The following is a 13009-nucleotide window of genomic DNA, read 5'->3' as shown; positions in this document are numbered from 1 at the left end:
TCAGCTTCCAAATGGTATTTACAACTTGCTCAAAGTGAGAAAGTGCAGCTGAAATGTTTCTAAGGATTGAAAAAAAAAAAAGGAAAATGCACATAAGCCATTACTCACTAATCACTATTTTTTTTGCTTAATCATAATTATAGTTGTATTAGTGATCCATATATAAACTTAATTGCTAACAGAACTAAGGGGCTAATCACAACTTCACAATCACTTTCACAGTATAACAGAAAACAAAAGAAAATTCTCTCATCTCTCATTTTTTGCTCTAACACTTTTTGCTCAAATTTCATCAAGATCTACCAAACTTTTGTGGAAATTTTCTGTGGATTCTTGACTTGCAGGTGAAATCAAGTTGCTGTTGATCAAGATTGGAACCAAAATCGCAGCCAATCCTCAACTGTTGCAAGAAGGCATTCCCATGGCAGCTTGAGAAATCGCTCAATTCAACCGTGCTGGAGCTGGATTGGCATCATCACTCGCCTTCTGAAGTAATCTCCTTCATCTGTTTCGCGTCGCTGAGTTCTAAATCGCGAACTCCATTGCTGCACAATCAAGAAAGGTCGGATTTCAAATCGCGCAATAGCTTAAATTATGTTAGGGATTTGGTAGAGTATTGATTGTAGAGTAATCTGAAGCTTTTGGATTGTAAATTCGTTGAAATTTGAGTGAGTTATTCGCAATTGAGGTTTCGATGCGTTTCCTTCTTTCTTTCGATTCGCTCTGTGTAGAAATTGATAGATGAAACCGTTTGCGTAATTGTATTCCTGATGAGAAGCCGGTTCGATCGGTATAGAGTTTGTGGAATTTCATGGAAGTTTGCTCGAAACCTAAATTCTGGGCGAAGAACATTGAAGAAGACGATGAACTTTGAAGTTTTCTGGAAATAATGCTGTGTAGATCCGTTAGCATCCGCTTCCAATATCAATTTGTGTTTTTCGCTTGCCAGAACGAATCCTAGCCGGCCACGTCAATAAGTTGAAACGCAGTGTTTTGGCTTTGGCTACATTATTACGCCTCTGCCATTCAGTAAAAATTAATTAATTAAATCAATAATAATTCCTAATTGATTATTGCAATAAATATTTAAATACTTCTAAAAATCATATAATCCACAATAATTATCCAAATAAATCAGGACTTTTTTGTTAGTCTTCTTTTTTCTCTACTTTTTTATAGAATCAAAAAATAAATTTGTGCTTGAGGATTTTTTTTAATTGGTATAGAGATTTTTCCAATGTGCACAAAATTCACATGTTCCACCATTTTAATTGTATAATCACCATACATAATCCAAATTAATTGAAATTTTAGGTGTAAATTCTTGACACTCTTCTGGAATTTTTGGCATAGGTTTTATAATTTTTGGCCTTCTGGTTTTTGATATATGATTTATTGAAATTGAATGTGAAAGGTGACACAATGTGACATGCTGAATTCCCTGATTTTTTTTGCCATGCTTCCCCCTGGCCAATGGCCTTAATTTTTTGCATGTAGCACATTTAACATGTTAGCATTCACTGTGAATTTTTGTGGATTTTTACAATCCATTTCCTAATTGATTAGGATTTTTACCTTCTGCCTATCATTTTTTGGACCTAGCTTGTGTCACATTGTTCCCTATGTTGCCAAATCCACATCCTTAACCCTATGGACATGAAACTTGGTAGGGTAGTTCATAACACATTACGCTTGCATTTAGCTTTGGTCCCATCCATTTCCCATTGACCATCACTGTTTACCATTGGATTGAAGTTAATGTACATTTTGTAGCTTCATTTGATCGTGTTTTTTCATGCTTAGACATGTTGAATTAATTCTCATAGTTCCTTTTATCCAAATTGCTTGAAAATTGACATGTAGCTTGTTGAATGTCCTCTGTTTAGGATATAATTTTTGTGGAATTTACTGTGTTATTTTGATATTTTTTGTGATGTGATCTTGCTGATTGCTCATATGTGGTTTACCTTTGTTCACTTTGCCTTACATGTTGCATAGATTGAAATGTGTACATATTTTGGATATGGGACCAATTGGGATCCCTTTGTTGTTGAAATAGCTTGACTTTGATCATGAATTGGTTGCTGTTTTAGGATTTTTCCTTCTTTTGGACCCTAGGCTAGTCCTAGTGGTCTTGTCACTTACATTTGAACTTGTCTTTGGCTTTTCAGGTTAAGAAGTTAAGGCTTAAGGATATTGTTTCACATTTGGGATGTTTTGCTTGATACTTGTAAACTAATGTGGCTGTTTTGTAGGATGTATAGCTCCTTTGAGCTTTGAGCCTTGTGCCTCGCACATTGTTGTTTGATTGTACATTGTTGATTCTTGTATTGTTGTTTGATTTCGAATGGGATGCTGATTCTGTTTGATTTTTCCAGGTACCCTTAGTTGCTCAGTTCTCTTAAGAACTTGCATTGCTTTGCTTATAAGCAATTAGCATTGAGGTATTGCATCTTCTTCTTCATGTAGTCTGGAGACCCGGCCCGTTATTTGGCTGGGCAAATTGTCTGAAGTCCTCCTTAAGAGGCATTGCTTGTGTATGTTTATATTTGTCCTAAGCAGGAAAAGTCCTCATTCGAGGCAATTGGTGGATCAAAGAGATAAGTAGCCTATCTCCCACTATTCCGTGTGTCTTCTCCTTGCTCCCATTACATGGTTGTAGCATTGAGATCCAAACCCAAGATCTATCGAGTCTAATTGGGGAAAGAGTTCCATCTTTCTGAACTCCCCCACATTCTTATATTTACATGCTCTCTCGGACCTGAGATAGAAGCAATGAGGCACACCCCTCATATCCTTTCATCTGCTTCACCTTAGCCCCTCAATGGCAAGGTTAAGAGCGACACTTACCTCTTACAGTGGACTTTCATAGTCAAACCCTTTTGCTTGAGCCTCATGAATGGTTATAGCGTGTGCTACTTGAATTTATGTAATTGATTACTTGATTCATTTATACATGATTATTTGATTGCCTTAGTGCATTTACTATCATTCATTGCTCTTTGTAGCATGTCCATTATTTCATACCTATGTGATTTGTTTGATTACCCATTGAGGAACCAGTTATAAGTCCCTGTAAGTTGGCATCTGTTCCCATGACATGGAAGGGGTAGAGTGTAAGACCTCATTGGTCACTCATATCTTCTTTGCTCTTTGTTTGAGCATTGTTGTTGTATGTGAGGATTCATTGTAAGTCCCTGTGATGTGGCATTTGCATTCCTAGGATCATACTGTGGAGGTTAACATAAGTCCAGATAGATTGGCAGTTGACTTCCCTGTTTTGTTTTTTTGTTTCATTCTGATGGAGATTAGTGTAAGTCCATAGAGTGGCTTCTGATATCCTTACTTGTTTTAGGAGACAGGTATAAGACCATTGAGTGGCATCCAGTATCCGCTTTTATTTACCTTCATCTGTTATTATGTTCATATTATCGCTCATTTGTAGCCTATTCCTAAGGACCCACTTGAATCATCTTCTATATGATTTCAAGAGGCGGACCCTCCTAAGAAGTTTTACATTCACTCCACCATTCCATTCATCCCGTTGTGTCCTACCTTTTCACACATACTTTTAAAAACTTGATATATATGTTGTGCAAACATTCTCACCCTCTTTCCAAATTAGAAACTTGGACCTTAAGTCCATGATTTTTCCAAACTTCATTTTTGTAAATACTTCATTTTGAACTGACTTTAATCATACTTTGACCTTTTTGTAAATAATCCAATGAACTTCACCCATTCAAATGATTTTGTGGCTTTGTCCATGTTTGTTAAGTTTTCATACATTAGCTATAGGTTTGATTTACCCTAGTTGGTTGATATTAACCTCACCTATTTGTCCTTAGTAGATGAATTGTAAGTCTTCCTTGCCTATTATAGGGTTAACCCCTCTCTGGCAAGTGGAAGCTTTTCTCACATGGTGGACTAGTTGTTATATAAGGTTGAGTTTTCTCCCGTGGGTAACGTAAGACCTTTAAGCTTGTGTTTTAAAATTGAATCCACTAACTTTTGGAAGTTTTTAGCCGAACTACGGCGTTTTGATCCTTACCTTTGATGGAAGGTACGTAGGCAACGGGTTCATCCGTTCGAACACAAAAATAATTAATTTGTACATTCTCTCCTCATCATCCCAATCATGTTTGCACAATGCTTATGTCATGACAAATAATAATTTTCAAACGACAAAGTGTGAAAAGGGCTCCCTAGGAGTACCTAGGACGCATTGGGTGCCTAACACCTTCCCATTGCGTAATTTACCCCTTACTCAGACTCTCTGATCTTTTCATTAGTTTTCTACGTGTAAAACTTCTTAGGTTTTTGTTCGCTTTTTAACCAGTCCTTAGGATAAATAAAAGTGCGGTGGCGACTCTATGTTTATTGTATACTTTGCTTATGATTTAATCAATAGATCATATAGCGACGAATACACCGCTACAATATGGCTTGGTACAAATCAGTTGGTTTTCAGTTCATCGCCGAGGATATGTACCTATACGACCCACGCCAGGCAACTTACACACCAGAAGGATCAACATCTAACCCCTAACAACATTGTCAGCCCGGTTACTCACAACCCCCTATCCGTCAAACTTTCCGTTCCAAAAACACACAAACATACAACCAAAACATGTCATTCACCCAACCCCAATACCAAGAGCATACCCCATACCACCACCAACAAATTGACCATCAACCTGAGACCCAACATCGCTTCGCACCCACCCCATCACCCTACCAAAGTCGCCTTAGCCAGAACACCCAACGATCATTCAACACCAACCGCCCCTCCTCCTATCGTAGCCAAGAAGGCCAAACATCACAAAACCAAAACATCCAACAACCCTATCTCTACCAAACACCCCAACAACCTTTCCAACCTTTCCTCGACGCAGCATTCACACCCATGTCTCCCTTCAACCGTCCCGGTCGCCCATCAATGAGTCAACCACATCCCAACTTCTCTGGCATGGGTCATGAGCTCAGCTACGGCGGTACACCATCGATGCATATTGAAGACTATGCTGACTTGTCTGAATACCTCAACGGACCTTCTCATGTAGTTGGTAGTGACGCTCCTGGCCCCTCAGATGATCAAACACTGGTGCAGAATCGTCAACGTGGGTTAGGGCCAAGGGTTAGGGTAGCTAGAGGATGTGGGACCAGAGGTCGGTTAGGTGATCTCAGTCATCACCATTAGATTTCTTTATGTAAACACCAAACTTTATTAATATCAAGTGGTCTTATATCAAATTTATCTATCACGTATACCATAAAACATAAAAAAATGCATTTTAGGAGGAGTCTCCAATTGAATTGACGACTCCTCTTAAAACCTACACAGGGGCGCCAATTGGATTCCCTAGCCAATCCAATTGGCGCCTCCATTCAAGTTTTAAGAGGAGTCTCCAATTCAATTGGCGACTCCTCCTAAAAGTGGGGTGGGTACTTTGGGATTTTTTTTGAAACCGGGGGTATTTTGGAAATTTCCTTGAAAAAGTGGGTTATTTTTGTAAAAAAACCATTAAAAAATATCTAAATACAAAGGGAAATTATAGTTTTTAAAAAACAAAATAAAAATATCTAAATTTTAATTTTAAAATACGGAATCAAAATCAAAAAATAATAATAGAATGATTAAAATTTCAATTAAACCTATAATTCATAAATAATTAATTATTTCAATTCATATTTAATTAAGAATTTAGTTTAGTTCTCTAATTTAATTTAATATTTTTCTTTTATTTTTTAATTAAAAAATATTATAAATTAATTTTTTAATTTCATTTATATTATTCTATTTTAATAATCAAAAATTAAATTTTCATAATTTAAATAATATATTAATTTTTAATTATACTAATTTAGATTCGTATCAATTTTGCTGTTACGTTAACTTAACTTTTATTTATTAAAAAATATAGAATAAAATTAAGAAATAAAATAATGAACTAATTTATAATATTTTTTAGCTAAAAATAAAAATAAAAAATTAAATTAAATTAAGAGATTTGTATTAATTATACCTTTAATTAATTAAATAAATAATCTAGATATTAATTACTATACACTTACAGTGTAAAAAGTTTTACACAATCGATTAATCACCATCATCCGATTGTATTATTTTATAGATTTTTAAAATAAAAATCAAACTTATTTTAATATTCAACAGCTATGATTAACTGATGAAGGTGTAAAATTCGTATATTACAATTAAATCCTTAATCAAACCGGTTAGAAAGCACTAAGATGAGACGTACTACTTTTTTATGATTGAGACAAGTAATTGGGTTACATACCAATCTACTATCAACATAAACGATAAGAAGGAGCGAGTTTCAATTATTTCCACGTCAGATTCATCTACAAGTGGTGTTTGTTTGCCACTTTGCCTTTGATTTGACGAAACAGAATATTCAAAATTATTCAACAAAATTAACAAAACAAAAAAAACAATTAAGAATCCCCAATGAAAATTATTCTATAAAAAAAAGTTAAGAATCTGAATTATGTTATTTTATTCATTAATAAATATGCATAGCTCTCCGAGTAAACGAAACCGAGAAGAAAATCAATCTCTTCGTTTCACTCTCGAAACCAAATTATTTTCTTCTCTATTTCACTATTCACCCTTCCTTTTTCTCATTTTAATTTCAATTTTTGTTGTTGCAACATATCTATTTGATTTCACTACTCGTTTGTTTCTTGTTTTCTGTTTTCGTTTTTGTTGTTTTTGTTATATCTTTCGCTTCACGTGAAAGTGAAGAACTTATCTAAAGCTTGCTCGTATAAAAATAACAAATTCAGTTCTACTCGTTCGAATTCGGTCATTGTAACGTGTGAAAAAGAAGAAGAAAAGAAATGGTCCATAAGAAAATAAGATTCATATTATGGGTACTATTGTTGTTGTTGGGTTGTTTTGTGATTGTTTCCGGTGAGAGAAAGTTTGTGAAAATTCAAGTACCAAGTTTTAATGTTACTTCTATGATTCAAGAACAAGAACACAGTTTTCTCAGAAAAGCTGTTAATTTCTTATGGAAATCTGATGGATCGGGTTATACGCACGTGTGGCCGGTAAGTTGTTTGATGTTGTTTTTGTCTTGAAGCTAAACCTAAATTCAAAGGAAAAAAAGTTTGATTTGATTGGTTGAATTTTGTTTTGTTCATGAAAAAGTGTTTATTGTTTTGTTGTTATGTTATTTAGGAAATGGAATTTGGGTGGCAAATTGTGTTGGGTTCTTTTATTGGATTTTGTGGAGCTGCGTTTGGGAGTGTTGGAGGAGTTGGTGGTGGTGGTATATTTGTTCCTATGCTTAGTCTTATTATTGGTTTTGATCCTAAAACTTCTACGGCTATTTCTAAATGTAAGACACGTCATTCTCTATTACTAGTATACCCTTTCTCAGATTTTTAATGTTGTCTTAAGTTTTTAAGGTTGTCTTCAAGGTTAAGCCACTTGTTGTTCGCTCAAGTGGACAGGATATTAGTGGTGGAAAAAAAATTATTGTCGATTTTTTATTTTTCTTTTTTTAAAATTAATAGTGTCGATGTGTCTGTGACTGTGTCGTGTTTGGTGTTGGAATATGTGGTTTATGGTATGTTGTGTTTATTTCAGGTATGATAATGGGTGCAGCTTTGTCAACTGTTTACTACAACCTTAGACTAAGACATCCTACCTTAAATATGCCAATAATTGACTATGATTTGGCACTTCTCATTCAACCTATGCTCATGCTTGGTATCAGCATTGGAGTGGTCTTCAATGTTGTGTTTCCTGATTGGATGGTCACTATATTGCTCATTATTCTTTTCTTAGGTAAACCATTAATTCAACAATCTTTTTCAGTTATGTATTCTTGTTTTTTTTCTTGCTACTCTAATTTGTTTTTACTCTTGTTTAGGCACATCAACAAAAGCATTCTTTAAAGGGATGGAGACATGGAATAAGGAAACCATAATGAAAAAGGTCTCATTTCTTTTGTCATGTAGGCTAATGTTTTTGATGCATTTTGAAAATATAAATAAATTTTTTTCATTTTTTTGTTAATAATTTCTTGAGAAATTACATTGGAAATTTTTTATCTCTTACTGTTTGAACTTGTTTTGTTTCATTCTAGGAGGCTGCTAGGAGACAAGAATCAACTGGTGAGTTCAGAAACTATCTATTACTAACACGTCACACCGGCAGTGATGTGGTCCTGGTCATGAAGTACATACACGAACACGACACTGACACGTCGACACCGATAATAATTTGAAAATATAAATAAGTTGAACATAATCGCAATTGTTTGTGTCTGTGTCTGACAGAGACATGCTTTATTTTTGAGGTGTCGATGTTAGTATATTTTTTTTTCTGATGTCAGAATGTATGCAATTTTCTACCGGTTAGGTTCAGGAGAATACAAAGCTCTTCCAACTGGACCAGATGTTGCCACTGAAAAGGAAGACACCAAGGTACATGAGAAAAATTATTATTCAACGTGATACTAATGCTCATTTTACTGAGAGATTTTGAACTCCGACTTTTAAGGTTATATCGACAAACTCTTACTACTGAACTGACACAAACATTTTACTGATATAATACTAATTCGTCGGTAATTTGCAGGTGTCTATGTTTGAAAATGTTTACTGGAAGGAGTTTGGGCTACTAGCATTTGTTTGGGTTTCATTTCTTGCGTTACAGATTGTTAAGGTTTGCGAACTCTTTCGTCGCGTTTAATTTAATACATAGTAATAACATTTATAACATTCATTTCATCTAAATTGAAACCGATAATATCTTGACAGCAAAACTACACGACTACGTGTTCTACTGCATATTGGGTACTGAACTTGTTGCAGGTAATAATAATTCAGTCCTGTTATCGCGCAACTTTTGCGAATTTGTATCTGATAAATGAAGTTTGAAGCATGTTTTACATGTTCTATATGCAGATTCCGGTCTCGGTTGGGGTAACTGCGTACGAGGCAACTGCGTTGTTCACAGGAAAAAGAGTAATAGCTTCTGTTGGTGATCAAGGGAAAGAATTTACAGTTATTCAGTTAGCCATCTATTGTGTCTTCGGCATGTTGGCCGGTATAGTCGGTGGAATGCTGGGACTAGGAGGCGGGTTCATTATGGGTCCACTTTTTCTTGAGCTTGGTGTTCCTCCTCAAGTGAGTTTCAAATATCTTGATTATCAAACAGTTTGTTAACGCGGTTTCTAACTAAATTAATGTCTGGTATGGCTCAGGTGTCGAGCGCGACAGCCACGTTCGCGATGACATTCTCCTCGTCTATGTCTGTCGTGGAATACTACTTGCTCAAACGATTTCCGGTTCCTTATGGTTCGTGCCCGCGGGAAATTCTTGCTTACATTTTAATATCTACAATATTTGCTTTTGTGCGATAAAATTTATTTCGACTAATGCGATTTTTGTTAATGTGACACACAGCTCTTTACTTAAGCCTGGTGGCTACTATTGCGGCCTTGGTTGGACAACATATTGTGAGAAGGCTTATCATATTATTTGGAAGAGCTTCTCTTATCATCTTTATTTTAGCCGGCACAATATTTATCAGCGCGGTCTCACTAGGTAAGCATGTTCATTTTTTGGATCAGGGTTGTGTGCAATCACATCTAGATTGTCTGATCGTCCGATTAAGATTAGACTGTTCAGATTTTGAACTCAGTGATTTAGTTTTATGAAATTAAACTTACACTAAAATCGGAATTTTTTGATCTGATATGACTTTTAGTGTTTCAAACATGATTTAATATGTGTATGCTTATCAGTTCTAAGACATTTTTTTCACTAATTTTGTTAGGTGGAGTTGGCATTTCAAATATGGTGCACAAGATTGCAATGCATGAATATATGGGATTTGAGAATATATGCAAGTATGGGTCATAGCACTTTTGGGAAGATTATTTTTTTAGTGTGTTTACATTATATTCAAGTTAGGCCAAGAGCTAAGGTTTTCAAGATTAGATTTTGTATTCTGTTAGAAGGTGTAATTTGTATTATTATTGCCGAGTCATGTAGTGATTATGTAGGAAACTCATAAACTTAGATTTATTCACCCTCTTCAAGTCATTTAGATTTTTTAAGGCTTATGTGATGTGACTCTTATTGTGTCATTCAATGAAAATTTGACAATAATCCGGTTTGTGCAATGCTAATAATATAATCAATAGCTCACTATTGATTGGTGAGAGTAAATTTTTAAATCAAATAATCATATATAGTAAAGGTTATATAGAAATAGCAAATAAATTGAAAACAAGATGCTACTTTATTTTTTTATGGTAAAATCAATATTTTTTAAAAACTACATTCATTATTTATAAGATACAACACACAATATTATTATGTATGAGTCTTTGCACTCTTTGTAAAATATCTAATGCTTTTGGTATAAAAAATCAAAAATGTCAAAGATAAGAAACGATGCTTTATCATGCTTAACCACTTTATTTGAAGCGGCTTTGACTTTGAGAGCTATATGTTCCACAGTAAAACCTTAACTCTTCAGTCCTATCAGTGGAGAAATCCTACTCAAGTCAACAAATACATGTTTCTCTCCTACCCACCCCGTACCCTAGAACATCTTTTGGCGTATGTGTCAATCTCCCTTCTTGTGGGTCACTCGAGAAATTCACAGACAATTCTTTTCGCAAATATTCTAACACACCGAAATATATCAAATAAGACATCCTTAACAAAGTCATGTCAGAATAATTAAAATAATTTTTGTAGGTTCTACTAATTTTATTTTTATAATAGTGGGTCTTATGAGTTTCTTTTGTTGATTTTTTTTTATTATGAGTCTACTTTAAAGGAAATGTTCTTTTCACTCTTAAGGGTGCGCACCATACCTCTAGAAACTCAAAATTCCCCTTAATGAGTCTTGAGGTGCATCTTCGGACGCACCTAAAATCATACAAGTCTTTGTACTTCTGAGATCCATCCTATTTTGAATAAAATATGGTTCGGAGATGTATTTTCGCGCATGTTATTTGGGTATATCCAGAGATGCATATCTGAAATACCCTCTATACTCAATTATGGTGTTTTTATTCACAAAATTTGATATATTTTGAGGTCAACATATTTTAGGTCATTTTAGGCCAACATATTTTAGGTCATGAATTAGAAGGAAAACACATGCATTAATTGATTCAAACATAGTACACAATTTTGAATAAAACCATACAATTATCAAAATGTATCGACCACGTATGAGTTCTTCAGAAAATATAAAATAATACAACAAAATAAAAATCTACTAGGTATGCATAACTTATGCCTTCTCCTCCGCCTGTACTACTGCAAGACATTTTGTGTCTCGACAATCATACCTTCTACAAGGGCTAACCGGGGACTGTTGGTAGGAATATGGAGAAGAGAAACGGTCTAGGGGGTGAATAAACCCTTTTCAAAATTGACTATTTTTTCAAAAAGTAATATCAGAGTTTTTCAAACGCGTAGAAGTCTTAAAGCGAAAATAGAGAGCTTATGCTTGTATTGGAAATTAATCATGATTACAGATACACAATTCTATGTTCAGGTGAATAACGGGTCGAAGGCAGCATATAATACAACCAAATAAAATGTTCACATAATAGATTTGGAGGCTCATCCTTTGAATGTGCCCACTGTAGTAGAGAAAGGAATAGACAAAGGTAAAACTATTTTAATTGGCATTGAGGATCCACTGGATGTTGGTGGTCCTAGTGTAAACATGGAAGAAGATAAAGTCATGGATGAAACAAATGATGTAATAGAAGACAATGAAAAAACTATAGCTTTGGTCAGTGAGGGAGAGGACACAATTGAAGACTCTTCTTTTATAGACAACACACAAAGGAATTCTGACAAAGAAGTCCCTGAAACCAATCCCGAGCTTCAACAAGATATGATGTTCCTTAACTCTTCATGGGATAATATGGTGCACCGGGAGTTGGAAAAATAAGACATTGGTGATAATGTTGAGAACTCTATAGGGGTTGACTCTGAAGCCTTCAAGAGAGTGAAGTCAAAGTCCAAGAGGAAAGCACAGAAAAAGACTACAGCTAAAAGTAATTACACAACAAGGTCAAGGTCTGATAGTGCAAATAATTCCTCATGAATTCTTTATTTTGGAATGTGAGAGGATTAGCCAACTTTCCTACAAAATTGGCTCTTAAAAGGTTAGTGATTAGTTCCAAATCTCAGTTTGTCTTCATAGTTGAACCTTTGATGGATAAAGATCTTTTTCCCCATTCCTGGATCAGTAGATTAAATCTTAATTTTTTTGCTGTAAATAATAGGAATGGTTTGTCCCCCAACCTATGATGTCTTTGTGATTTAAGCCTTACCCCGAGGTGCTGCATATTGATGATCAACAAATCTCTTTTTATTGTTATGGCTAATGGTTCTTCAATTGGTATATCAATTGTTTATGCTTCAACATGTTACATTACTAGAAGAAATTTGTGGAATTCTCTTCAAGGTACCCTCCATAATTATAAAATTCCATGGTGCTTCATAGGTGATTTCAATGCAATCCATGGGGCTCATAGGTATGATGGTTCTTTTTGCCTAGCCAAGGTTTGACGGATAACTTTGCAAACTGGACAAACCAGAACCATTTAATTCATATGTCTACTGCTGGAGCTAGGCTTACTTGGTCTAATGATAGAAGTGGGGTTCATCACACTAGGAAAAGGCTTGATAGGTCATCTGCAATCAGGCTTGGATAGATTCTTGTGTGCAAACTGTTGGTGTAAGCCCTAGAGACCAATACTTTTGGTACTTGTATCGAAGAATAAAAGGCTTTTCTTTATTACGTTTGTTTAATAAAGTCCCTAGAATAGCTAGTCTGTTTAATGTATTAAGTGTGACTTAATCATGAGAACACATTAAACATAAGGACACTATTCTTAAAGTATCCGTAGTCGAGCTTTAGTGTGAAGTGGGATAACATTAAAGCATTAAGACTATTATGTTTGTAGACTGATGATCACATCTCATGGAT

General features: G+C 34.9%; 1 protein-coding gene across 1 annotated transcript; it reads left to right on the top strand.

The window, feature by feature from the left end:
• The first annotated feature begins 6363 nt into the window (after nt 1-6363).
• LOC127084918 (sulfite exporter TauE/SafE family protein 3) lies at nt 6364-10152 on the top strand. Its single transcript, XM_051025440.1, has 12 exons — nt 6364-7077; nt 7208-7367; nt 7619-7819; nt 7905-7969; nt 8121-8148; nt 8396-8460; nt 8615-8701; nt 8797-8850; nt 8944-9165; nt 9243-9336; nt 9445-9585; nt 9818-10152. The coding sequence occupies exons 1-12, from the start codon at nt 6865-6867 to the stop codon at nt 9901-9903; spliced, it is 1416 nt and encodes a 471-aa protein (XP_050881397.1). The 5' UTR covers nt 6364-6864; the 3' UTR covers nt 9904-10152.
• The last annotated feature ends 2857 nt before the right edge of the window (nt 10153-13009 follow it).

Source organism: Lathyrus oleraceus, chromosome 5 (genome assembly GCF_024323335.1).
Source record: "Lathyrus oleraceus cultivar Zhongwan6 chromosome 5, CAAS_Psat_ZW6_1.0, whole genome shotgun sequence".
Classification (NCBI taxonomy): Eukaryota; Viridiplantae; Streptophyta; class Magnoliopsida; order Fabales; family Fabaceae; genus Lathyrus; species Lathyrus oleraceus.
This window is presented reverse-complemented; position numbering and strand designations above follow the sequence as displayed.

Bases quoted from the DNA above. Each gene is read 5' to 3' on its own strand.
- LOC127084918 (XM_051025440.1), top strand. From the start codon at position 6,865: ATGGTCCATAAGAAAATAAGATTCATATTATGGGTACTATTGTTGTTG. The intron at 7,368-7,618 runs GTAAGACACGTC...TGTTTATTTCAG, and splicing joins TTCTACGGCTATTTCTAAAT to GTATGATAATGGGTGCAGCT. The intron at 9,337-9,444 runs GTTCGTGCCCGC...TGTGACACACAG, and splicing joins ACGATTTCCGGTTCCTTATG to CTCTTTACTTAAGCCTGGTG.